Here is a 27126-nt window from a genome sequence, read left to right on the forward strand (position 1 = left end):
ATACCCATGTTTGTGTCTCTCCCTTGGCCGTGGGGATTCCCCTATGGTGGGTGGTAGTTTGGCTTCCCGTGTGGGAGACGAGGCTTCAAATCCAATTGCTTACACAAGCATTTCAGTGTATTATTATACGCTGTAAGCCGGAACAATGTACCGTGAGGCGGTCATTATTGGAAAATAAACCCCTCCACCCTGAAGGGAATTATTTTCCAATAATGACCGCTTCAGTGTAAATTACACGGCTAGCTTACGAGCAAAATCAATAATTAAAAGCTAAGCTAAGTTAAGCTAATAATATTTAGCTTACAAGCGTCCGCTACCATCCGCTTGCATTGTAAAACAAACAAATACCTTGATTGACTGTGTAATAAGTGGGCAATAATAAACCTCAACCTCAAGATTCCAGAGCTATTTGATACTAGAAGATCGGGAAGGTGGATCATTCTCTTTATGCTTCTTCATCGTCTCAATCTGTCTAACCAGATCACACACTCTCATTAACCTCCAGACTTTTAGTAAAACAGCCCTGAGTTACAGCTGTACTTGGACCGCTTTTTTCAGTCTACACCAATCTCTTTGCCAAAAATAGCCGATCTACAAGCTCACAATGCGTCGCAATGCGAATTGTGAGCTTGTAGATCTGCTGTTTTGGGCTAATGTTCCCCCCAGAATATGCATGTTGGGGTTCAAATGGTTCATCTGGAAGTGAGTAAGTTTGTCCTTCCATGGGCTTATGGGAGTGTGTGTTTATGAGTGTGTTTGTTGGATGTTAATGCATATTTACGGGCAGCAGAGTTCGTGCTATTTGGAAGGGCTGTGTACTGTACGCACACACAAACAGACTAATTTGGCATGCATGAAATTCAGGGCAGCAGGAGGTTGTGTATCGGGCCTCATCTCTCCAGGGACCTCCTCCACATGACGGGGTGTACTCACAACACATGTACCCCTCGTCCCTCCCCACCCATGCACATTACTTGTTCTTCTTATTTCTAACTCCATCCACGTATGTTCTGTACTCGTGACACGTATTCACCCCCATCCGCCCTCTTATTTCCTCTATTCGTCTTTTCCCCTGCTGCACATTAACTACCATCTGTCATGTCAGTTTGCCACGCGGAGCACTGCAGCTTGCTTACCCCTGACCCTGAGCTAAAGCACACTTCAATTAAGTCCCATTCAACTAGAATTAATACCTCTCCTCTCCTCTCTTGCCTTTTTTACTCTTCTCTTATCCATTTTGGTCAATATGGCCAAGGAGCTCAGACTTAACTTTCTACCCACAGCGAAGCAGTTAACCTTGCTCTGAACATTGATCTGATTCTGAACCACTCCCTGAGGAGTCCCGAGGCCTGTTGCATGGTTTTACCTGCAGCTGTGCCTTCATTCATCCTACTTATGGGTTGTTTCCGCAATATATATCACAGAAATGTGATGGCAATGATGTGTGAACTTGACCAGGATAGCTCGGCCTCTTGCTGCCTTAAATAGGTTTTACCATACATACATGCCTTAAAGGCATGTCCTTTCGTACCAGCGCTATTGTAACTTAATTTTTATCTAACCTTTTTTTCATTACATCCATTATTATCTCTAATATTATCTTCTTGTTATATTGTTTTGTTGTTAGCACTGTTACAGAACATTTCGCTGCATGTACCTGTATGAGTGAGTGACAAATACAGTAAGCCCCTTTTGATTCTTCATTCTTCTTGATTAAATGATAGATGATAGGTAATTGTTGTTGTTGTCCATTTCAAATAAGTATTCACTCACTATTGACAAAGGATGAGGCCACACAGCTCTTAGCCACGGTGCAAAAGTTCATTTAAAAAGAAACCAACGTTTCGACAGTGAAGTCTTCCTCAGGGTTTAACAGAGAATGAATGCACACATCACTTATAAAGGGACTGGGACAAAGGTGAAAATATGTATTCACTAACATAACTATAGGTGCGAGGTTATTCTTTGTCTTCTGTCTGTATAGCTATGGAGGAGCTGGATGGGGATGAGGTCAGGGTGTCCTCCAAGGGACGCTTTGCTGAGAGGGACATTGTCCAGGTACGTTATATTGGCCTTTACTTTTCTTGTGCCACACAGACATACCCGAGAAAGCTAATGCCAAGATAGTCTGTAAGAGATGTTTTCACTGAAAGAGAAAAACACACAATTACACTAATAGTGTATAATTACCACAATTCACCTTGTGAATAATTACCATTATTCACCTTGTGCGCTGAAACAGGATCTACAGTTTCAAAGTGAAGAATGAGGTTTATTGAGCTACTTTTCATAGCTTAATTGGACAAATTGTTCCTCGACGACTGGAGCGAAATAGATTTTTATGATAGTGGATACTGGATAGGGCATGACTGCTTTGTCTCCTGGGTGTAATACTGAGTACCCCAGGAACTAGAGAATATTATCCAATACTCCAACAGATTTTCACTGTGCTTTTTCTTTTTCAACATTTAGTCAATACATTTGAGAGTTTACAGCACATTGTCTTGAGAGTCTTCGTGCCATAAATTAAACAATTGAAAACTATTACATTTTCCCATTCCATTGTGTACTGACTTCCCTTCTCGTTCAGTTTGTTCCATTCCGGGACTACATTGATCGGTCAGGGAACCAAGTCCTCAGCATGGCACGACTGGCTAAGGACGTCCTGGCTGAAATTCCTGACCAGCTGCTGTCCTTCATGAAGACCCGGGGCATTGAACCCCGACCTGCCCTGTCTACCACCTCTGACTCCTCCACCACAGCCACCACAACCACCACTCTGGCCTCCAAGGGATGCAACACGCATGCCTGAATGGAGGGTGGTGGCTGGAGCAGTGATGAGTTAGAGATTGGACCGAGATTAGATTGGAGATTGTGTGTGTGTGTGTGTGTGTGTGTGTGTGTGTGTGTGTGTGTGTGTGTGTGTGTGTGTGTGTGTGTGTGCGTGTGTGCGTGTGTGCGTGTGCGCGTGCGTGCGACAGTGTTAGGGAGTTGTACTGGGTAGTGTTCAAAATTAAGAACACAGTCCTTGAAAACTTGGAGGAAGGAATTGCTTCACTAATAAGCCTGTTTGGGACAGAGGAACACCTCCCTCCAGGTGACAGGCGACTACATTAGTTTCAGAGGGTTTAAGGCTGAGGTCGTCTCCAACGAAATACTCACTGAAAGCATTAAGATTAATACTCTTCTTCTAATCATAATGACTCTGGAGCTGAGCTTCTGAACACATCACTGCGTAGTTGTCTGGAGTGTGATTTAACAAGGGGAGCTCTCTGAATTGTCTGAAATGTAACACAACTATTAAATATGAGCACTTCTCATGATACTTTTAAGACACAGAAAAAAACTAAGTTTCCTGTTTGAAAGAGCAACAAGCAGCAATAAGGTATCAGGAGAGTGATGGCATTCTCTGCGTCTTTTCTCCTGCAGCCAATTTATGACGTGCATCCATTTCTGACTTCTTTTGTGCTCTGAGGCTGGAAGATGAGTCTGTGTAATGCTACTAATCCGGCCCACTTTGGTTTCCATGACAATGCTCTTATGCATGGTGATTTGAGTATCTCATGTACAGTATAATAAACACTCAAGTTGCTTTTAGCAACTTAAAAATGATACCCATGCTCTCTCCCCTCTGATAACTTCTCAAGGCATTTCGGAGGCTCGGCATGATAACAACAATGGGTACCTGAAAAGAGAGGCAGGCAGAAATGAAATGCTCTCAACTCTATCAGCCCACTCTGTACCTTGCTGGACATAAAATCCATTGGACATTCTTTTTTTTTCTTTTTTCATTGTAATGTATGCTATGTATTGTTATAGATTTTCACATAGTGGTGTGAGGTCTACAGTATGTTTCAAGATGTACAGTGTGTCATCAATAATCCCACTTGGACATGAAGTGTAGCCCTGTGAGTATCACCAGAGAGTATTTGTGTTTTAAGAAATATAAGGCCATGAAATTGGCTCGGTATTGAGCACAGACTGAAATATCCCCGGCTCTGGCATCTCCATTTCCTACAGTCACAGTACAATTTAATGGCATCAGGAGCCCCCAGTAACAGTGGTGAACATAACCGCCTCTCAGCATACTGCCATTCTTTAGAACTCGCCTCCCATTTTCTCCCGTTAAACTCTCACTTTCACAACTCTGGCTCATAAATGTGTGTCAATGGTGGCCAACCCGCCTCCATCAGAATATGTCTTGAGCTGCATGCACTTGTTTAGAATGAAAAGGAGCTTGTCACTGCACTCCTCACAAGCTCGACAGAAACTCTCACTTCAAATGTAGCAAAGAGTGCTTGCGCCTTGCGCAGTAAAATCATCAGTGTTAACTCTGACAGTGGAAATATTTACCAATTGTTACAGAGTACAAATGTTTTTAGTAAATTAACACTTTTACTGTGTGGGTTGCCCTCATATTTCTGCAATTTTCAAGAGATGAAATCCAGAGAGAGGAAGAGAGAGAAAGAGAGATAGCATAGGCATAAGTTACTCTGAGAGGATGGTCCCTTGCCACTCAGCCTGTTTGGAAGGAGTAGTTATGTGCTGCTTTCTTTTGCAAAATGTACGTTTTTCCTCCTCACGTCTGGTGCTTGAGATATGGCTGTATATCGTGTGTGATTTTCTGCCTGCCTGGACTCAGAAGCCACCTCGACAAGTTTATTTGCAATGCATGTATAATTTTCTTTAGCCTATTTTTCTCTCTCTTTTTTTTCTTGCAGTGATTTCCTTTGTTGAGTCTGATTGAAGCATGGTTGAAGCATGGTTTGTTGACTAGAAAACCTCAAATCTGACAGGTTGGTCTCTCTCTCTCTCACTCTCTCTCTCTCTCTCTCTCTCTCTCTCTCTCTCTCTCTCTCTCTCTCTCTCTCTCTCTCTCTCTCTCTCTCTCTCTCTCTCTCTCTCTCTCTCTCTCTCTCTCCTTTTCTCTTGCTCTCAACCACCCACTCAGAAACAGTGCAATTGAGCTGCCACTGACCTTTGATGGCAAGTGCAGGTATACACAAACTGGCTAAGCTCTTCCTGTACTAATCCAGTTTCAGTGTACTATAAATGTATTTCAGAAAAACAACGGCTTTGCTACATGGAGTAGGCCTACTTAAGGGACATTATTTGTCCTGATAGTATCCCATTAATAGCTCTGTTGTGCATGCCAGATACAGTACATAATTGAAACCTATGACGGTAAAGATAATTGTATCATTCTTGTAAAAAGATAGAAATTGCTGTACATTTATAACTGTAGAAAAAAAGATAACAATACAAGTGGGTCTACTTATACTAACAAGAATTGGCACGAGAATGAAAATGGGAAGAATAATATACCGTTGGAGCTTAAATTAAACAATAAAGGTTCAAATTGGACTATATTGCGAAAGGTGTGTCTTCATATGGTAACAGAAAGGATATGGACTTGTGGCCTTATTTCTGTCATCCCAAAAGTGAGTGTTAGGGAGGATTATATTTTTATATGACTACACAATGCAAGGAAATGTATGTTATTTTGCATGCCATGTTGGCTGATGTCAGTGCTGCCAATGATTGTACAACTTGTACTACTACTATTATGAAAATGACTTCAACATTCCTAAAATATTTTGACTTGTGTACTGTGAAGGAGTGTTTGTTTTCAAAGAAAACAAGTTGTTATATTAGCTACTGTTCTTTACTGTGTGTGGTACATATGAAGGAACTGCCATTCCAAAATATATAAAAGACAGATGAGTAGTAGGATAGATTTATATTACACACAGTGTTAAAGAAATGGTGCATGCATGTGTATGATGGTTTATACACCATCCTCAAGTCATATCACACATTGGCTATTTTTGTATGAAGCATGTCAAGCTTTCTATACAGTGTGTACAGTAGAACTGTTAGCTGACATTTTTGTCAGTAAATATATTCACTAGGCTACTATTTCCTATTGTGTGGTCTGTGAAAGCTTAATAAATGAGTTGATGTGAACAGTCTTCGATTGTTCATTTTTGTTCCTCTCCGATACTGTAAATGTTTGTGTTAGGCAGAACAAATGTGTAAGTTTGCCTCTGTTTTTAGCTTTTACTTAGGAATTAAATAAAGTTATTATTGTTGACTCATCTCTGGACAATTGGGGGCTTATTGAGTTCATCTCACTCACTAAAAATGATTTTCTATTTTTTTTAATCAATGGTGGATTTTTTATTTATTTTTTACTTTGAAATGTAAATTTCACATATACACACATAAATTGTTTCCAGGGTGATTCGTTCAGTTACAATAGCAACTTTTGTGAGGTAAATGAATAAGCGCTAAAACCTGTGTGTACTAAAAATAACTCAATAGAGGCTGTACTATTTATTGACCTAAAGCGCCACTTAGCGGTTTACAGATATAAGTGCAACAATGCTACATTGTGAAATCAATGTTACAGATTCAGTCTAGAAACAATACAATAATCAGTTGAAAGGAGCTTGGTTCCACATATGTTGCTGTTTAATAAATAAATAAATGCATAAGAATTTTAGATTGAGTATGCCACTGTCCAAACACGTAAAAAAAACCCTAAAAAAAAACACCCTTCCCAGATCCACTGTATATAAATCCAGTCCGTGGTTTTCTGAAGGGAACTGGAGCTGTGGCTTGAAGTAAACTGCGTGGTGGCCTACAAGGAGATGGATCTCCTTCCACATACTGTATGTAGGGCGGGCCTTTTTATGTACCGCTGCTGCTACAGGGATACCAAGATGGAAATCCAGGGGCTTTCTGATGCCCAAAACATTCACTCTCAACATGGCGCCCCACATGGAACAGGTTCGTCTGCGCTTACAACAACGACAGGGGCACATTCTCGCATTATTTCCAACGAAAACGAAGCGGATGGACTTTGGGAAAACGACAACAACAACAATAGGCCCAGGACATCTTCTCCGTTTCGCCTGCTGGCAGAAAATGGCAGCCACCGGACTTGTTTGCCGAGCGGCAAAGAAGTCAACGTACACAACGAAACCCACAGTGTTGTTGGACATGGACTCCGTAACGTGAGCTTGTTAAAGGAAATGGAGTTGAACGTTCTGTTGCCTCAGCAGGAGTACTTGAGAACCGCGTCGAGTAAATACGGTGTCGAAATCGAGGATAACATATTGCAAATGGCGTTGCCTTTCTTCGAAGGGGAAGAAGAGGAACATTCAGCTTCGGGTTTACGGCAGCAGCGTGAAGACGACGGCGGCGCCTCCCCGTCCCTGCAGGGCGACAACAACACGACCGCGGCCCCTGGGAGCCTCGGCGCCGTCAACGGCACACTCACTGCCGCTTCGCAGGACAAAAACACGCAGGAATTGTATGTTGTTTTCAACATCGTTCAAGAAAATGGCAGCAGTGAAGAAACGAGCAAAGACCAATTGGATGTATTACCCGGCGACGGGGATAAGATGATGAGAGGTAAGAGGCCGGAGGAGGAGTGTTCCAGACTAGCTGGTTGGTGTGGTTCAATGGAGGCGGAGAACAATAATGTTATGATCCAGGCTAATGAAAACCTGAACTGTGTTGAGGACAGGGCCTTGAGGAAACCTGTCTCTGACTGTGACCTATTATTAAACGACAACTGTGCTGCTGAGGAGGGCGAGGCTGCAGTTGCGTCGAATCATGCCAAAAATGTCTATAACGAGACAGTGGGGGACGTTGTTTTGACCAACGAATATGGAGTTAAGATTTGCGGTCAGATTTGCACTCAAGGCGATGAAGGAAAATCATCGCATTCCAACGACAAAGATAGCAGTGCCTTGTTGATGTCGGCGAACGCAGGCACCGTGGAATCTGTGGACATCGGAGAAGCCATGGACACTTCCAACTTCATATCTAATACGGACATGGCCTCCACCAGTGAAACCTTCTCTGGGACTATCATGATAAATAACCAAAGCATTATCGTGACCATTGAAAACGGGATATTAACTCTTGCTGCACCCCCAGAGGGTTATGTTCAGAAAGATGACGACATGGTCAGCTTGAAGGAACATCTGGGTATGAAAGATCACGAGGACATTGTTCTTCTCAACTACGATAGTGGCACTAAGTCCATAGGGAAGATCAGTACCCTGGCAGTGACCAGCCAGCATGAAGAGCCCCGGCCGGGGTTGTCCATAAGTGACACAGAGTTGGCCTTGGTAGATGATTGTTCGCTTTCAGAGCTGGGTGCCTCTTTGGACAACTGTCCCATTGTCAAGCAAGAGGCGGGATCCCTGTGTGCCATAATGGAGGGTGACCTGGTTACCCCATGTGTCAAAACCACAGCTGCATGTTGCAAGGACAACTTTCTTAAGTCTACACATTTAATCCGGTCCAAGAAAGAGACTGTGGTCTCCTTCGGGTGCCCTGAGCCGGACTGTTCCTGCACCTTTGACACTCGTCAGAAATTGAAAGTTCACCTCCTCAACCATGCAGAGGACCCTCGTCCCTACCAGTGCACAGTCGAAGGCTGCGGCTGGGCTTTTGCCACGTCCTACAAGCTGAAGCGCCACCTCCAGTCCCACGACAAGCAGCGCCCCCATGCATGCCAATTTGAGGGCTGCGGTCGGCGCTTTACCACAGTCTACAACTTGAAGGCCCATGTCAAGGTCCATGACCAGGAGAACGCCTTTGTCTGTGAGATCTGCAATGAGCGATTTCGCAGTGCGACGCGACTTACCAATCACCAGAGAATACACTTTGAGCCCCAGAGGCCGTACAAGTGTGAATTCCCAGGTAAAAAAAAACACATCAGTACATGCTTGCAGTACAGTTGTACATCTTTATCTTGCCTTATATAGTCATGTGACACACAAACCAGGGTTGAGATCATCACTTAAATCTTGAAAAAAAAAAAGGAAGCATATCATGGGATACATTTAGGCTACCTGTTACATTACCAGGTGTTTCATACACATTAATATGAGGGGTTATCAAATAAATTCCATGTTAATGTGTCTCAGTGTTTCTTTGTGTTGATCTTTCTATTATTGTTCTGTCAACCTCCAGGCTGCGAGAAGACATTCATCACCTTCAGTGCTCTCTTCTCCCACAACCGCACACACTTCAGGGAGACGGGACACTTCACCTGCAGTTATCCAGGCTGTGACAAGCTGTACGACAAGGCTTGTCGCCTCAAAATCCACATGAGAAGTCACACAGGTAGGCCATAGTAACAAAGTCGTTGGGCCTAAGCTCAGATCAGTGGTATAAATCATCGTAGACGGGTTGTAAGGCGTGGCTGTCTGAAAGCTTTATGTAAAAAGAGATTTTGTCCTGATGAAGGTCTAAGGACAAATTATGTTCTTTTGTAAGTCCCAGACAGTGTACAGGATCACTCTCTTTTTATATTGGATTTTCATATTCTATTACGCACCTGGCACTAAGATACTTAAGGTGTGCATCTGCCTTCTGTCATATCTGAAAGCATTACCATTGGAGTTTAAAAGACATTCACATTCACTGACTTGCATTATTCAAGTAATTAATTTGATTGGTTTCATGTTTTTTTCCCTGGTGTGAATGTTTGTATTGTGAATTCCAGGCGAGAGACCTTTTGTCTGTGACTCTGAAGGCTGTGGCTGGACATTCACGAGCATGTCAAAGTTGCTCCGACACAAGCGGTGAGGCCGTCTCTCTACACAAGATTTGTCATATATTTTAGATTTTAAAAGAAATGTAAGATTTTACAGAGTTTTCAAAAATGCCTTTTCCCCGAGTGTTCACTTGAGTGTGATTATGTTGGTGTCTAACCAGAGGCCCTTACTGACCATGACCTCTCCTTCCCCTTATGTATCAGGAAGCACGACGATGACCGTCGCTTCACCTGTCCAGAGGAGGGCTGTGGCAAGTCGTTTACCCGGGCCGAGCACCTTAAAGGACACAGTATCACCCACCTGGGCACCAAACCCTTCCAGTGCCATGCAGAAGGTCGGTACATGCAGGAAGAACAAAATCTAGGGTTCAGGGCCCTCTTAGTGACATTGCACACACATTTGCACTCAAAGGATCACAATGGAAATAAGCTCTCAATCATGTATGTGTTTTATCCTATTGACAGATATGTACAAATATATGTTTATGTATATGCATTTTTGTTGATAACGCGAATCAATCAATTCTGGAATAGTGGTGGTACCTTTGCTTATTAAATTATATTTAGCCTTGAAAGGACCATATCAGTGTTACTACATGTCACTGTCCAGTCAAACTTAACAGATGAAACGTGCCAGGGGGTTGCAACGTTTTTAATTTTTAGTACTAAGAATTAAGTACTGCATGCCTCTGCACACAATAGTGCACAGCACACACACGAAGCATTCACTCAAACACGTCCCATATACATATGTCCATGACATACTAAATATCTTTACTTTACAAAGACGTGATGATTAATTGTGTAAAAAACATTTGCCAACGGAACAGGCGAGGTGATAGAAGTAAATCATGTAACATGATTTTAGGTCTGTGCAGGGATCTGGTGGTTGCGAAGGACATTGCCAATAAGGTCTGTGATATGACTATTAGATTGTGAACAATTGGAATGTCTCCACGATCTGCCTTTACAGACAGATTGTTAGTATCTTGCTGCAGTGTGCATTCTATCATTCTACCTTATTGTATACTCCGTAGTACAACGATGCTGCTCGCAAAAAATAAGAAAGGAGGTCATTGGTCGCATAATGACATCATGTTTTCTTGTGTGTTCTGTAGGTTGTAATGCTAAGTTCTCAGCACGCAGCAGCCTGTATATCCACTCCAAGAAGCATAAATTGGATGCCAGCTCCCTGCGGACACGGTGCCCTGTGGCAAATTGCTCCAAACACTTCTCCTCACGCAGCAGCCTTAAGAGTCACATGCTCAAACATCACCACCTCAGTGCTGGTTAGTAGAGACACACACACACACACACACACACACACACACACACACACACACACATACACACACACAATGCATACAAGGTGCAGTACTACTCTGAGTCTTGCCTTTAAAAAAAATATATTGCATTTATAATGTGTGTCTTATTCCAGAGGTTCTCAGCCAGATGGAAACCACACCCTCCCTGACCCCCAGCAGTGAGCTCATTAGCTCCACTCCAACGACGGTTGCTGGCCCAGGCATCACCGGAAGTGATCAGCTGACAAACTTGGACCTCAACTCCCTTTTCTCCAGTGTGCCTGGGGGTCCTGCCCCCACCTCGGGTATTGGAGTGGGAGTACCTGTGGGCGGGACCAGTACAGGAGGCTCCTTTGCAATGGATCTTTCCCTGGTCAGCTCGGGTATTCTCACCATTGATCCGTCCTCAGTGGGAACCACACTGAGCACTGGTGCCAGTGCTACTCTGGCCAAAGTCGTGGATCCACTGATTCTGGCTGCCAGCACAGACATAAGCTCCCACCATGGACTAGAGGGGACGGTGGGAGACGTTCTCCCCCCGCAGGGCACCCTCAACCTGGACGATGTGCAAACGGTCACCCCAGAGGCTCTGGGGACCCTTGCCGCCCTCGGCATGCAAGGCAATGTCTCATCTGTTGACCACACGCTCGCACACACTCTTAGCTCATCGAGTGCACTGAGTGTGGAGCCTACAGCCTCCTTGGCTGTGGCCCCTGTCGCCGAGCTGCTGTCTTCACCCTCCAAGGTGGTGGAGGTGGGAGGTCAGGGTGGAACGGGACCCCTGCTGGGCTGTGTGGAGGTGCTTGGCCCTCAGGATGGAGGGAAGGTCCTCACACAGTTTGTCTTCCCTGGTCACAGCAGTAACAGCAGCTTCAGCCCACAGAAAGACCCTGAGCTCAATGCGGTGTCACCAAGCAGCTTCCTGGTGAGCGATGTGGGGTATTCAGGTGCTAAAGAGAGATTTGTTTTATACTGTGGTTTGGGTCCATAGACTTTGTTCTTACTGAATCTGCTGTGTGTTTCATAGGAGAGTGGAGGGTCAGCCAGAACGGACTACAGAGCCATACAACTGGCCAAGAAGAAAAAACAAAGAGGTCCAGCTGCCACTTCAGGTAATGAACGCAATCATACTCATACTCAATGTAGAGTTGACACTGGAGGATGCTGTTTTATTGAGTTTGAATTTTGTCTAAAGTTTACCTGGGGAAATAATATACATAACAATATTAATGTATAATATTAATATGCAACATGGAATACACAAAAGAAAAATTGGCCTCAATTAAATATTTACATGTATATAGAAATATAATTACTCTTCCGCTTTGTTCTTTTTTGTTTTTGTCTTCTTCTCCAAGGGAGTTTAGGATTGAGCCAGAGAAAAAATAAAGGTGGGAAGGCCTCAACTGCCTCTGCATCATTGGTTGCCCCGGGTGCTCGATATGGTGAAGGCACCACAGCGGTCAATGGAGGGTTGACTCTGAGGGACCCTGTCACCGGCGCCCAGTATGTTCAGATCCAACTGCTACAGGTGAGATCCTGTGACTTCTGGTTTTGAAATGTAACTGTTAAAGGGAAGGGAACTGCATCATGGAGGTGTCAACTCACGTTTAAAGCCGGAGTAGCTGATTGTGAGAAGTGGGGAGATTTCCGGTGGGCCACACGTTAATTTTATAATAGTTGAGGTGATGTACCAAATTTGAGGTGAAATGTTAAAGTTTTCATAAAAGGCCCTGAATATTTTCAGAAATGGATGGATCACAGAATGAATGAATGAGGGAATGAAATAACAGTATCTGAGAACCGGGGTCATTCCTATGTTCCCAGGAAGGAACTTATGTTCCACAGCTTTATATGCCACATAACGGGTCATATGTCAGGTCTAAGTTTTATTTTATATAATGTATTTAGTAAAATTCTACATGTTTGGTTCCTCTACATTTTAGCAGTTATAACAATAAAATCATTAAAAATAACATTAAGATGTTGGGTAATGGCTAATGATGTTACAGCTAGAGAGAATGGGCCCATTGTTAAAGATTCATGGTTTAGTCTGCCAAGTCATTGATGAGGCAGAATGGCCTTGAGTGCAGAATGATCCCTGCTGTGTAAAGCACAGATAGAGCTGTATCACAGTGTGCATTGCTAAATCTAAAAATAAAAATTAGTACCATCATTAAAAGTAGAATAGTAAATGTACAAATAACACAGTTGAAAGGAATTATGTCAAAAGAAAATTAAAAGGAGGGAAAGTTGTTGCCAAAAAGTGATGCTGGGAACCCATCAAAAAAAGCGTCGCTCACACGCTTTATTGTGCGCAAAGGTTTGTGTGCGACTGTTCTCGCCAAACCTGGCCACAGCAGGTCGTCTGGTCAATGCGTTTCAATGAAAATGCTTGCGAAAAAACTATTTTCCCGCCCGGAGCGGAAAGAAATCTTTATGTGCCGCCTGCTTTCATTAACATGGAGCGGGGAAAAATCTGTGTCCGTCCACTTATGCTTGGTGGGTTTCAAGCGTGAGGCAAGAAACCCCTGAGCTGAAAACGAGTAACACTCAAGCAACTAAAGCTTTGATTAATCTGCGTGTGTACGCAGGATGACCCACCCAGCGACGGGGAACTGGCCTTCCAGCTGAGCTCGCAGCCATCGAGCTCCCACTCTCAGCTCACTGTTGACCTGCCCGTCAACATCCTACAAGTAAGAGTAAAATACAAAATCGCAGCAGATATTATAAAGTGCTGCGGCCAGTTAGTAAAATCTTCTTTCCTCATTTGGGTGACTTGCATTTAATTGAACACCCCCAAAGTGAGTCACCCAAGGAATGAATGTTAAATGTATCTCAACTTTAAATGTGTTTTTATGACCCCCTTAACATTCTATGAGGTTGTACCAGTTCCATAAATGCCTGTCTTTGAGTGAAGCATGATAGAACAAAACTTAACTCTGTTGTTTTTGTCTCACCCAAGGAACCATCGGTCATGGCTGAGGACGACAATGGCTCTGATAACTCTCAGTTCACAGGAAGCACCATCAACCTGCAGGATCTGGAGTGAGCCCACAAGGGGCCCGAGGGTTTTTGAAGAGAGTTCACCAGAGTGACCTCACACATGCTCACAAGAGGATGTTGTCCACTCACAGGACATGGGTTAACACCAACCAACAGAATGTGAGATCCTCTAATTCCATTAAAAGATTTTTCTGGTTGATCTTTTTTTCAGGATTTTTTGATGTTTTTTGGATACATGAGAAATGTAGTGTAGGGGACAATAATGGATTCATCCCTTCAGCCAATGCACCTTGAGAAAAGTAGAATCCTGAACTGTAGAAGGGTATCTTTTTGGAGTATCTCTGTCTGTCTTTTAACTCTTGTTCCTATGGTTTATCCCGCACATGTAACTGCTAACACTCCTATGTAAAAGAGGCTTGATGCCATTGCCTAATTGCACAAGAGGCTCTCATGTCTGTTTTGTCAGTCGGTGTTAACAGCTGGTGCTTTGTTGTATGGTGCCACGTTGCCACTCATCCTAACAGTTGGCTGTCTATGCTCTGGTCCATGATGCCTTACAGACACCTAATGCTGTGTTCATAACTGCAGTTGGGTCAATTGCTTTATTTGTTCATTTTATTTTGTACCTTTTTGTTAGATTTATTTTTCTATCAATAGCATTTACATGTTGAAAACATGCTGGTCCTTCCCCCTTGTTTATATCTGTAATGGGTTTTGTGATTGATTTAATCTGTGTTATTTATTAGCTTTGGGTTTACAGAATGGCAAAGCCAAATGCAGAGATGAAATAAAGGATCGAAGCACAATCACGACTATTTTGTTTAGCGTGGCTCATTTGAATTTTAGCTTTGTCTTTATAATACTATATATTGGTTTGTATTATAAACATTGTATTGGTTCATATTATAAACTTCTTTAGTGGGTCAAGGCTGAGCCCTTTTTAAATGGAAGTTTAACCAAATACGTTGTTGAGCGAAGTCCCTCAGGGCTCTATACTGGTGACTTTTCTGTTTTAGCTCTACATTAAATATATTAGCTGAAAATAGCCAATCTACCAGCTTACAACGTGTCACAGTAAGTTTTCCCTAGAATATGGATGTTGGGGTTTAAGTGGTTAAATAATGAAAGTGATGAATAATACAATTATATGAAAGAGAAATAACATAAGCACTTTATTCAAGTAGAAAATAAATTTGACATGGCAGTACTTCTCTTAAATAGCCTACATATTGGACTAATCTGTGTAAAAGCTACATCATTTGACATGATTGGACAACATACTGTATGTTATGTGATAGCCTTTTGAAATTGCTGAATGAAATACAGTATATTCAGATTTCCTTGTTTGATTTTTCCATTCCACCTTAATGTAATGCCTTGGTGCCTAGACAATTGCAAATTTAAACATTTGATCTTAAGATGATGGCCTAATCATGCAAAAATAAATCAATAAATGCAATTGCTCAAAGGGTCAGAAGTTCTTGTGCCATCCATATCACACTTCTTGATTTATTTGGATTAGTGAAGTGTGGACTGGATACGCCACACTACACACAGTTCAACATTATTTTGGGCATATTTATATTGTAATTTCCCCTGGGAAATAATGGATCATTTTTTGGAAATGTGATTTTTATTGCATCGGATCATTAGTTCTCTATTCTCTTTAAATAAAACATATATATATATATATATGTATATGTATATATATGTATATATATATATATATGTATATGTGTGTATTTAGGCTATGTTTTTAGGTGAAGAAGTAGGCATTGATCTCCTCTTGGTCCGAGATGTCCTTCACGTTATTGAGTTTGACCTTACGGGCAACAGGCTTAGATCTGGGCATCAGCTTTCTTCCACTCTGAAATGAAATGGCAGAACATTTAGCTTATTCAACAAACTAGCTTATTTTTTACTTTACAATGTAAGTGACTACACTATAAGAGTAAATACTTCTCAATTATTTACTGTATATTGAGACAACCTGCAAATAAATCAGAATGTAGTGTATCTTACAGTACTTAAGTTAATTATGAGGAAAGCCTACTTTTTTCTTGACGACAGCTTGAGCTCTCTCCAGAGACTTCCTTAGTCTCTCCTCCTGTTTCTGTTTCTGTTGCTGCTGCTTCTCCTCTCTCTGCCTGCAACAGAAGCAGGAGAAAGGGGTTTCAAACTGCATATGCCATTTGGTGGCCAACTTTCCACAGGGGCATATATTTTTAGCATGGGTGACCACTGACCACACAAAATCCTGGCAGTGTTGAGGGAATCATCTATTCTTTAGTGTACCCCAGACCAGTACAGAGGTCCTAGACCTAGAAGATCACATGACTCAGAGTCAAGTCAACATTCCAGCATTGAAAAGGGCCTTTCTGTGTGGAGTTTGCATGTTCTCCCCATGTCCCATAGGGTTGGTACCCTCACAAAACATGCAGTAATCCTGGTCTCTATACTGGCTCCCCCTGGTCAGCCGGGGCGCCTGATGGAGGGGAAAGGAACTGGTTGGAATAACGTGTTCCTTCCACGCGCTACGTCCTACCGGGGAAACTCCCCCTTGTCAGGTGATAAGAAGGCTTGTTAGCTCTCATGCATTGAAGGAGGCATGAGTTCGGCTCTGGACTCTCCCTAGGCTGGCAGAGGGAGTGTAGCGCCCAGGATTACTTAGACAATTGGCACTCGGTGAAAAAGTGGGGTTGCAAAATCGTGTGGAAAATAATTTGATTAAAAAAAATCATTCCAGCATTGGGATGGGCACCATTGTATACCTGATCCTCCTCTCCTTCTCCTTGATCCGCTCCACTTTCTCAAGAGTGTCTGCGGGGATGCTCTCAATGTTCTCCAGCAGAGTGGACACACGGTTCTCGATGTGAGCCAGCATCTGCACAGTGCTGAGGTTGGCCTTCTTGTCACCCACGCAGGTGCGGTACACTTCCTCCACTTTGCGGCCAAGTGCATCCAACATGCTGTCCTGTTGTGCAGTGGATGATGAACAGAGAATGGAGACATTTATTAAACATAATTTGAGGCTTGAAGAGAGGTAACCGTCTAAAATGTGTGTGAACTCTGTTCATTTCAAATGGGGACAGATTCAGAATGCACTGTTACCTGGTCCTCGGTCTTGACTTTGCCAAAGCTGAAGAGGCGGACCTTCAAATCCAGCTCAGCAGCTCTCTTCTTCTCTCTGGAGATAGTCTCGGTTATGGTCTCAATCTGAGATGACAGCTGCGCTGCATCTCGTTCCCTAGGGGAATGAGAAAAACAAACTGATGAAGATGTACCGAAGAGAAGAAAGAAGGGTCGATCAGAGTAGAACTCTTCCCTTAAGTCCAGTGTTTCCCAACCTGGTGGAAAGATCAAGGTGGGTGGGGTAGTCCAAAATGTTAAATGCTGCAAAAAACAATTCAATAATTTCATATTTTCATAATAGTTAAAATAGCAGATCTACAAGCTACAAGATCTATTGTTTTTGTACGAGTATAGGGTGTGGTAAACATGTCTGAAAAGCTTGTGTACCTTAGTTAATATAGCATCAAAGTCAGTTTAACCACTTTAACTCTATAGACATCGGCTATTTGAAAACAGCCGATGTGAGTTTGCTATATCTGCTATTTTAAACAAATCATGAAATACTATATATCTTTAAACATTTTAACAAAACAAAACTTGTATGTTGTCCCTGGCACAAAAAAAATCATATGGGGGTCTGCGGCCACACATTCATTTGGGGGTCCTTGACATAAAAAGGGGTTGGGAAGCACTGCCTTAAATGACCGTTGAGCCCTGCCTTACATCTTCCTCTTGCTGTTCTCCATTGCACGTCGCAGCTCCTCCAACGCCTCGTCGGTCTCCGTGGAGTTTTGAATCAGAGATAGGTTCTGCTCCTCCAGCTCTGTCAACAAGTCCAGCAGCTGCTGGGGCTCTGAGAAGTACAGCTCTGGCTCATCCTGCAGAGGGCGTCACCACACAGCAGGAAAATAAACTGTATAAAAACCACTCACGGCTGATACTACTTCAGTGAATTATTACCAATTCTTGGGGACTGACTGACCTCATATTCTGGGCTGTCACCAACCAGTTTTGAAAAGGGGGTCCTGAAACGATATTGAAAGACAGTTAACGTTTGTAGCTTTATAATGATGATTAGGCCTGGAAATATGTCCAATTCTTTTTCAGGTTTTAAAAAAGATATCATTTAGCCTTTGATGACATGCCCAAAAATAGTTATTATGCATTTATCTTTGCCTTTAATGACATACCCAAAAGTAGGGACGTCCTTTTGAAAGTGGCAAAAAATCTCCAATGAGAAAACCAAGTTCCTTACGGTGTGCGGCTGTTGGCTGAGGACTTGGTGCTATGTCTGGAAGATGATCTGCATTCTCTTATTGGCGGCAACTCTCGACCCGTGCTGATCACACCTGAGTGCGTTTGTGTGTGTGTTGTTATTCTGATCATACGACAACAAACAATTCTCCTATTGTATGTTAATACTCATCATAAGATCCATGTTTACTAACATTTGATGATCCACTTGGTTGTGAATTACATTAAGAACATACCACGCCTGTGGCCTGGCTTGATCTCAGCATGGTGATCTTTCTCCTCGTCATGAGCCTCTTTGTCAGACAGCAGGGCCTTAGCAGCCAGGACCATGGCCCTCTGTGCTTCTTGCCACTCCGGAGGGGACAGCTTGAACAGGAAGTCTTTGTACATGTTGTAGTCCTTCATGATTTCCTCATTCTTGGAGATCTCACTGCATGGTCAGATTTAGATCAACGCAAAACTCCATGCAACCAAGTGTGGTGGCACTTTTCCCCACACAAACTGACATAACTGGTAAATGGTGCCTTTACATAGCACCTTTCTCCAAAGCACTTTACAATGGGCATAGCATTGATCCCTTCTCACACATGGGTGAAGGCAACCATGCAACCACCAATCTGCTCACTAGGAGTTAAGTGTCTTGCTCAAGGACAAGCCAGGACTGCTGCCCAACATGAATGGACATTGTAAAACACTGTACAGAAATAAAAAATGGTCTACATGCTACTAATGAGGTTTTTTACTTTTATATTTTAACTTTTTATGCAACAATAATACAGCAGACACACTTTGTGACATCACATAATCACAATCTAGTATGAAAACACCTCACACCTTTTAATGGTCACCATTTCAGCTGTCAATCTTTTGTTCTCAGCGATCCTCTGCAGTTTGGTTTGGGTCTCCTGCTCGGCACTGTACAAAGGCAAATTCAGCACAGATGTAATACAGACAAATGCTTACTTTTCCCTACCACATTTTATGTATATTTGATATTTTACAATAGACTCTGTTTGAGCTGTATATTAGATCACATAAATATCACAGCACCATTAGTGTGCCGTATACAATGTTTTGTTCTTATTGATATTGTCAACCAGTTCAAACAAAGTCCCACCTCTGACTGGGTGGATAGCCAATCATAGGTTTGGATAATGGGTCGTGTAAGGGGTTGAAAACTTGTAAGGCCAACCCATTGCCAGCAGTACGACCATCAAAACAGTTACCTCTTGATGCCACATGGGGCCGCCAACTTTTGAAAAGTGTGAGAATTCTGTCCAGGACCCCAAGGCCCTAGGCCTAAACCATAACTTTTTTTATGAATGCAATTTTATTTTAACCAAACAGTATGGCAGCCATTGCATGTTAATACAATATAACTAACATAACTGCAGTGGTTGTAGTTGTGTTAGTTATATTGTATTAACATGCAATGGAGGTGGTCCCCCTGCTCTTCTATGGAGATATTTAGATCCTGTCCATACCGGTTGACAAAGAGGTATTGCATAAAACCCAAATGGAAACAACTCGCTTCCCAAATGTCTTCTCTATTATAGCTCAACGGGAAAAACTGTGGCGCTCATGCACCGTTCCCTGGTTCGAATCCTGGGTAGGACCTTATCAACCTTATCAAAGTTATCAATTGCAGTATTAATCAATACAGGTTTTTGGGATACGGTATTATGTAGGAATCCAGCTTACGTTTTAACGGCCTCCACAGAGTTCTTGTTGTTCTCCTTAAGAAACTCCTCAAACAAAAGGGCATCGCGCTCAAGTTGCTGTTCGGCACGTTTCAGCCTCCTTTCCTCTGCCACAGTGGCATCGTCCAGTTTTTTCATCTCTGATCGCTTCACCAACAGCGAATACTGAGAAATGAGGAAAGATGGGGGTGGGGGGGGGGGGGGGGGGGGCAGAGAAACTGATGTGAGGACAGTTAGAGTAGGATTAGATGTGTCATTCTAACCAGTGGGTGAAGCTAGGGGGTGCAGAGGTTGCAACTGCAGTCGGGCCTGCGGCGTGAATGCAGAGCATTCTCTGTCTTTGGATTTGGACACCAATCCTGCTTTTCAGTCATATAATATATTTATTCTTTTGATAAATAATTACACTGATGCTGCCTGACAGACTCAGAGTACATTTATTAGCTAAGATCAATACAGGACCATAGCTTTCATCTACCTGGTCAGTGTATTTAATACATTTTTCCTTTAATTTTTTACTGTCAGCGTGTATGTGGTTAAACTTGTCAATTTAAGTAGATAGATTTTCTGTTAATAAAAAAAAGATTTACCTTCTATAAGAAAATAGCAAAAAGGGGATGATTCAGCCATGAAGATTTTGACCAGGCAATACTTTATTGATCCCTGTGGAGAAATTTAGGAGCAGTGGGCTGTCACTGAGCAGCGCCCAGAGACCAGTTCCAGCTCTAAGGTCAGTACCTCGGTCAAGGTCGCTGGCAGGAGAATGTTCCTAATGTGCATGTATTTTTGGTGCAGGAAGAAACTGTGTAAACATAGGGAGAACATGCAAATTCCACACAGAAAGGCCCCAGTTGGGGTCCATTCCAGGACCTTCTTGCTGTGAGGCAATAGTGCTATAACCACTGAGCCACCACAAATCAAGCTAGTAAAAAGCAAACAATGACTGCTGGTGCACAAAATGCATACTTTCTAGGGTTATCCAGATACATAATTACATTTCATTTACGTGTATGGTTAGCAGTTGAAACCTGGAGTGCATGTGGACACTGTTCCAGAATTTTAAGATCTTGGAGACTCTCTCTTTTACTTACCTCTTGCAGAAACTTCTCGCGTTTCTTGGTGATAAAGTCCTGTATGCTCTCTTTCTCTACATTTTCTGAGGAGAATTCACATCAGAGTTAGTTAAGTCAGTGTGAGCAAATACAGTAAGTGGAAACTCAGTAGTACAACATCAACAGAAGTCGCAGTGGACAACCAATCTTGACTAATATAAGATATCAAGTCAAACTTTATTTCTACAGCTAATTTACTGAGCAGGGAAACTCAACCCTGGTAGGAAAGGAACCCCGGTTTGGATAAGAGTGAAGGATGGGGTTGAGATACATGTATCCCCGACAGAGTATGTAGGGATGTTCGGACTCGGAGTAGCATCATCCGCATATGATGTTGACAAATAATTATATATATCGTACTGTACAGATTACTCAAGGGTTTTAATATGGCAGTACATAGTTTGACTATTTGATGTACAATGTTTTTATGTAACATAAACGACAATGTTGACCTCCAACGCACCTTGTTTAATCATGGCCATCTTCAAGGCCTGCTTGCCAGGTAAGCTGTGAGGTCGGACTGCCTTTTCCTTCAGCCGGTCCAATTTGTCCATCTTCTCTCTACAGTTGCGAGGTAATTCAATATTGATTCTTTATTGTCTTTTAATGAAATCATATTGTGATGATTGGAGCATAGCCTGAAGTCATAATCCACAATGTTGTTGTCTAAATCGATTTACATCCCAATTTAACAAAACATTAGGTGTGAAGTATTTAACAAGATGTTTTGATTGACCAGACACAGTTGACATTAATTTTACTGCATGCCTTGTGATTTCATAAACAGAAGCCGTATTGAGCTCAAACAATATTAAAAAACAATATTATAAAAACATCCATATGGTTATCATGACACTGATCTCAGACATGACGTCCAGCCCGTACTTCTCTCCCTCCTCTTCATCCAACTGCTCTATCAGTGCTCTTGTCAGTTCTCTCTGCTTACGTCCAGTGAAGGTCTGTCTCTCATGGACAGGCAGAGCCAGGTACTGACGCATCTCCTGCAACACATAGGAGGGAATAGCAACACTTGCACAGCACACACATGTTCACAGGGGTCTGCCCACAACTGTCATCCAATTGACCATATTCAATTATATTGCAAAATGTCTGTTTTGGAGTATGGAGGATGGGATTTATCACTCTCTCTCTCTCTCTCTCTCTCTCTCACTCTCTCTCTCTCACTCCCCCCCCCCCCCCCCCCGCCCACACACACACACACACACACACACACACACACACACACACACACACACACACACACACACACACACACACACACACACACACACACACACACACACACACACCTCTTTTTGATACTCCTTTTCCTTCATCCTGAGCAGAAAAATGCTGTTGTCCTCCGGCACTTTGAAGGGGCTCTGTCTTATCTTCCTCGTTCTCGAGTCTACACACACACAATGGAGTTAAGGAAGCAAGTGCAAAGAACAAATAGTTTAGACTCTAAGCTCTTTCTTGTCTTCCTCATTCTGGAGTCTACACACAGTATGGAGCTAAGGAAGCAAGTGCGTGCGTGCGTGCGTGCGTGCGTGTTTCTCCACTGGTTCACCCTACCTGGTTTAGGTGATTCAATGGCAAGGCTTGTATTTGACACAACCAATGTACCTGAACCTGGCAGCATCTCAGCTGCATCTATCAAATAAGAATATAAGACCATACACATTATTTGCAACCACACTGATCATTAGTGATATATTATGTATGCATGTAAGCATGATTATAAATACCACAGACTCACTGGAAGGTGACGCTGCTGACAGTGGTGACAACATCTCTGTAGGATAGACCCATTACAAGTTAGTGTTATATTATTATATGCTAACAGTGGTGGAAAGTAACTAAGTACATTTACTTAAGTACTGTACTTAAGTAAAATTGAGAGGTATTTGTACTCTACTTGAGTATTTTCGATTTCCAATACTTTTCCTTCTCCACTACATCTCAGAGGCTTTAGTTACTAGTCACTTTGCAGATATAAATTATAACATTATAAAACATATGTTAACCACTTTAGCCCTATTTTATACATAGGCTATTTTCAAACATTTTAGTACTTTTACTTTTGGTACTTTAAGTACAGTTTGATACCAATTTAGTAATAGTACTAACATGTTTGAAAATAGCAGATCTACAAGCTCACAACGCGTCGCGATACAACACGTTGTGAGCTTGTAGATCGGCTATTTTCAAATAGACTAGGTATAAAATAGGGCTAAAGTGGTTAATGTTTATAATATAATCATTTATATATTGCAAAGTAATTAGTAACTAAGTTTTCAAATAATTGTAGTGGAGTAAAAAGTACAATATTTGCCTCTAAGATGTAGTGGAGTAGAAGTAAAAGTATTGAAAATTGGGAGTACTCCAGTAAAGTAAAAATACCTCAATTTGTACTTAATTACAGTACTTGAGTACATAAAACATAAAATATATTGAGTATATAAAACAGCAGTAATGTAGTGTAGGCCTATAAGCATGTGTGCAACATTATTATTATTAATCTACTTATTTCTAGTTAATTTCCAAATGTATTAAATAAATACACCTACCTTCAGTAAAACTTTGCGCTGTGCAGAAATAGAGTTGAAGTATTGACTGATATTAGCGTATTGGTCAAACACGTTTGTAACTTTAGGTCTCTGCCGTGAGTTTGTGTTCTGTTGTCATGGTAACGTATGGCTGAACAGTAACATGTTCTTACCAGAGGATGGCGCCAAACTATAGTGTCCAACGCTCAAGTCTATTCTGAAAAGTCAGTGATGGACGAAGTACTCAAATAAGTAAAAGTACAATATTTGCCTCTGAGATGTAGTGGAGTAGAAGTAAAAGTACTGAAAATTGGAAATACTTCAGTAAAGTAAAAAATACGTCAAAATTGTACGTAAGTAAATGTACTTAGTTACTTTACACCACTGCAGTCTGCCACTTGTTGTGCTCTCCCTTCGCCCCTTTGACCCCACATGTCCTACGAAGCCATTTGTGTCATTAGCCTAATAGCTACACAGAGAAACACAAACATAGCCTACAGTAATATAGGGACCATGCATAGATATAATTGTTTATATTAGGAAATTAATTGGAAATATAAGGGTCAAAGAAAAAAGCTTTTCAAAGTATCAAAAAAAGTAAAACAGCAATTAAAATACCCTCAAAAGTTTTTGTTATGTTCATTGGACTGTCACCTATGCCCTAATATTATTTATATTTGAGAAATATCCAATGTATATATTTTATTGTCATTCATATGAATGTAGGCCTACCCTATACAATGTCATTCAGTCATTCATAAGTGTTTAAATAAAATTAAATAAAAAATGATGCCCATTGAATGGGATGAAGGTTCTTCCTTGGTTTAGTGGGAATGTGCATGCAAAGTTTCCCAGGAATGGGGCGCTGCATTCATGATGTGTGGCATTTTGTGCAAAACGGCCACCCCCACAACCTTTGGAAGCCAATCATAGCCAATTGGAATGGAATAGGACATGTGACAGATATGTCTTGATCACATGATGACAGAGATAATGTACCGATTTGCGTTAGGTTTGGTCAAAATCTGTAGGAGTAGTAACAAAAAAATTGTTTCATAAAAATCTTTCTCATGGTGGCGCTATAACTGGCTGATTTGAAAAAAATCTTCCTTGGCCTACTGGGAGTGTGCGTGCAAAGTTTCCCGCTGATGGGACTAGTGGTGCTTTGTAGCATGTCGTGCAAAACGGGCCCCTCCAGCAAACTTTGAAAGCCAATAGTAGTCAATTGGAATAGAATCCGAAAAAAAACTGACAGATGCTTCTTGATCACATAACTACATAGATAATGTGTACCAATTTGGGTGAGGTTTGGACAAAATCGGTAGCAGTAGTAGCAAAAATTAGTTTAGCAGAGAAAACGCAACATGCCGGAAAACTTGTCAGGTGGAAATGGCTGTGGTTTATTTGGGGAGTTGCATAATGATCCAAGGAAGTTTGGTTGTATGACCTACGTTCAAGAGTTATAGGCCCAAATGTGAATCGGCCTGTTATAGCACCACCATGAGGCCGATTAGAAAAATGTAGGGTGGCATTTCTTCCTTGGTCTATTGGGAAATGTGGGAATGTACGTGCAAAGTTTCACGGCAATAATCCAATGTACATATTTTATTGTCATTCATATGAATGTAGGCCTACCCTATACAATGTCATTCAGTCATTCATAAGTGTTTAGATAAAATTAAATAAAAAATGATGCCCATTGAATGGGATGAAGGTTCTTCCTTGGTTTAGTGGGAATGTGCATGCAAAGTTTCCCAGGAATGGGGCGCTGCATTCATGATGTGTGGCATTTTGTGCAAAACGGCCACCCCCACAACCTTTGGAAGCCAATCATAGCCAATTGGAATGGAATAGGACATGTGACAGATATGTCTTGATCACATGATGACAGAGATAATGTACCGATTTGCGTTAGGTTTGGTCAAAATCTGTAGGAGTAGTAACAAAAAAATTGTTTCATAAAAATCTTTCTCATGGTGGCGCTATAACTGGCTGATTTGAAAAAAATCTTCCTTGGCCTACTGGGAGTGTGCGTGCAAAGTTTCCCGCTGATGGGACTAGTGGTGCTTTGTAGCATGTCGTGCAAAACGGGCCCCTCCAGCAAACTTTGAAAGCCAATAGTAGTCAATTGGAATAGAATCCGAAAAAAAACTGACAGATGCTTCTTGATCACATAACTACATAGATAATGTGTACCAATTTGGGTGAGGTTTGGACAAAATCGGTAGCAGTAGTAGCAAAAATTAGTTTAGCAGAGAAAACGCAACATGCCGGAAAACTTGTCAGGTGGAAATGGCTGTGGTTTATTTGGGGAGTTGCATAATGATCCAAGGAAGTTTGGTTGTATGACCTACGTTCAAGAGTTATAGGCCCAAATGTGAATCGGCCTGTTATAGCACCACCATGAGGCCGATTAGAAAAATGTAGGGTGGCATTTCTTCCTTGGTCTATTGGGAAATGCGGGAATGTACGTGCAAAGTTTCACGGCAATCGGGCGCTGCGTTTATGATTTGAGGCATTTTGTTGAAAACAGGCCACTCCTGCAAACTTTGGAAGCCAATCTTCGCCAATCAGGATGAAAAAGCGGAAAGATCCGTTTTGATCACACGGCTATATAGAGATAATGTATACCGATTTGCGTGATGTTTGCACAAACTCTGTAGGAATAATATGAAAAAATGTGTTTTGCAAAAAACGGCCTCCTGGTGCCGATGTGAAAAATGCAGGGCAGAAGTTTTTCCTTGGCCTCTAGGGAGTGCAAAGATTCACGCTGATCGGTCCAGTTTTTGTTAAAAACGTGAATCGGCCTGTTACAGTGCCACCATGAGGCCGATTTGAAAAATGGAGGATGTCATTTCTTCCTTGGCGTAGTGGGAATGTGCGTGCAAAGTTTCACAGCAATCGGATGCTGCGTTCATGATTTTCTCCGCCTGTGGCCTGGCGGAGACAATTAATAGTTTGCAATGCAAATATTTCTGGGTCAAAAGAAGGGTATGAGAATATTACATTTATACATTATGTTTTTCTGTTTCTTTGATGGCCTCCGGACAATAAATGTGCGCGTCTCGTCTTTGACCCATAAACAAAGTGTAAATAACGTGTGTGCGTGCGTGTGTGTGTGTGTATCTATGTATACAAAATGGGAGGGTTCAAGTTCTTACCTCTGACTGACTCACTCACTTACAGAATAATGAATACCCATAACAGGCAGAGTGTTCCACAGTAGCAATTAGCCTACTTTGTGATCGGACTACCTTTCTCAGTAACTGTGTGAAGATACAGCTTTACGTAATCTTGCAACGTATAAGGGTCCTCCTGGGTGACTGGAATGGACTTAGTTCCCATTTTATATCAAGGTGTGTTCTCAATGAGGTTATTAATTGTCTCCGCCGGAGGCGAAGAGTATGTTTTCGCTTCGTTCCGCTGTGTGTCCCTCCCCCCCCTAGCCAAGCTAACATTGGTCAAGCTCCACGTGACACGTGACAATATGTTGACACCAATGCTTTTGATTGGCTAGAGGGACGCATGACGAAATAAAATCCTATAAAT

The 27126-nt window shown here is 42.0% G+C and overlaps 3 protein-coding genes across 4 annotated transcripts in view; 2 read left to right on the plus strand and 1 right to left on the minus strand.

Annotated features, from left to right (window-relative positions):
- Positions 1-2838, plus strand: part of LOC308081852 (copine-9-like) — a gene marked incomplete at both ends in the record, with an annotated part of 117445 nt that extends 114607 nt beyond the window's left edge. The window contains 4 exon segments of the mRNA XM_080423472.1: positions 1985-2058; positions 2591-2727; positions 2729-2755; positions 2757-2838. Of these exon segments, the coding sequence (XP_080279598.1) occupies positions 1985-2058; positions 2591-2727; positions 2729-2755; positions 2757-2838 (320 nt within the window).
- Positions 2839-6382: 3544 nt separating this feature from the next.
- Positions 6383-14702, plus strand: LOC308081141 (zinc finger protein ZXDC). Of its 2 annotated transcripts, none has more exons than XM_080423142.1 (10): positions 6383-8721; positions 8995-9147; positions 9530-9608; positions 9785-9915; positions 10699-10869; positions 11019-11809; positions 11912-11996; positions 12252-12415; positions 13479-13580; positions 13850-14702. In XM_080423142.1, exons 1-10 carry the CDS (start codon positions 6654-6656, stop codon positions 13934-13936), a joined length of 3831 nt encoding a protein of 1276 aa, XP_080279268.1. In that variant the 5' UTR covers positions 6383-6653; the 3' UTR covers positions 13937-14702. The 2 variants fall into 2 exon arrangements, with proteins under 2 accessions (XP_080279268.1, XP_080279267.1); XM_080423141.1 differs by having other exon boundaries at positions 6385-8721; positions 12243-12415.
- Positions 14703-15639: 937 nt separating this feature from the next.
- cfap100 (cilia and flagella associated protein 100) lies at positions 15640-22670 on the minus strand (the record flags this gene model as incomplete). The annotated part of the gene is made up of 15 exons (XM_080423473.1): positions 15640-15757; positions 15944-16037; positions 16662-16864; positions 17002-17137; positions 17686-17840; positions 17945-17987; positions 18218-18311; positions 18453-18646; positions 19051-19131; positions 19918-20063; positions 21008-21072; positions 21492-21589; positions 21896-22029; positions 22339-22436; positions 22655-22670. 15 exons carry the CDS (start codon positions 22668-22670, stop codon positions 15647-15649), a joined length of 1668 nt encoding a protein of 555 aa, XP_080279599.1. The 3' UTR covers positions 15640-15646.
- Positions 22671-27126: the final 4456 nt, after the last annotated feature.

This window comes from Gymnoscopelus braueri, assembly GCF_963280865.1.
Source record: "Gymnoscopelus braueri genome assembly, chromosome: 3".
Classification (NCBI taxonomy): domain Eukaryota; kingdom Metazoa; phylum Chordata; class Actinopteri; order Myctophiformes; family Myctophidae; genus Gymnoscopelus; species Gymnoscopelus braueri.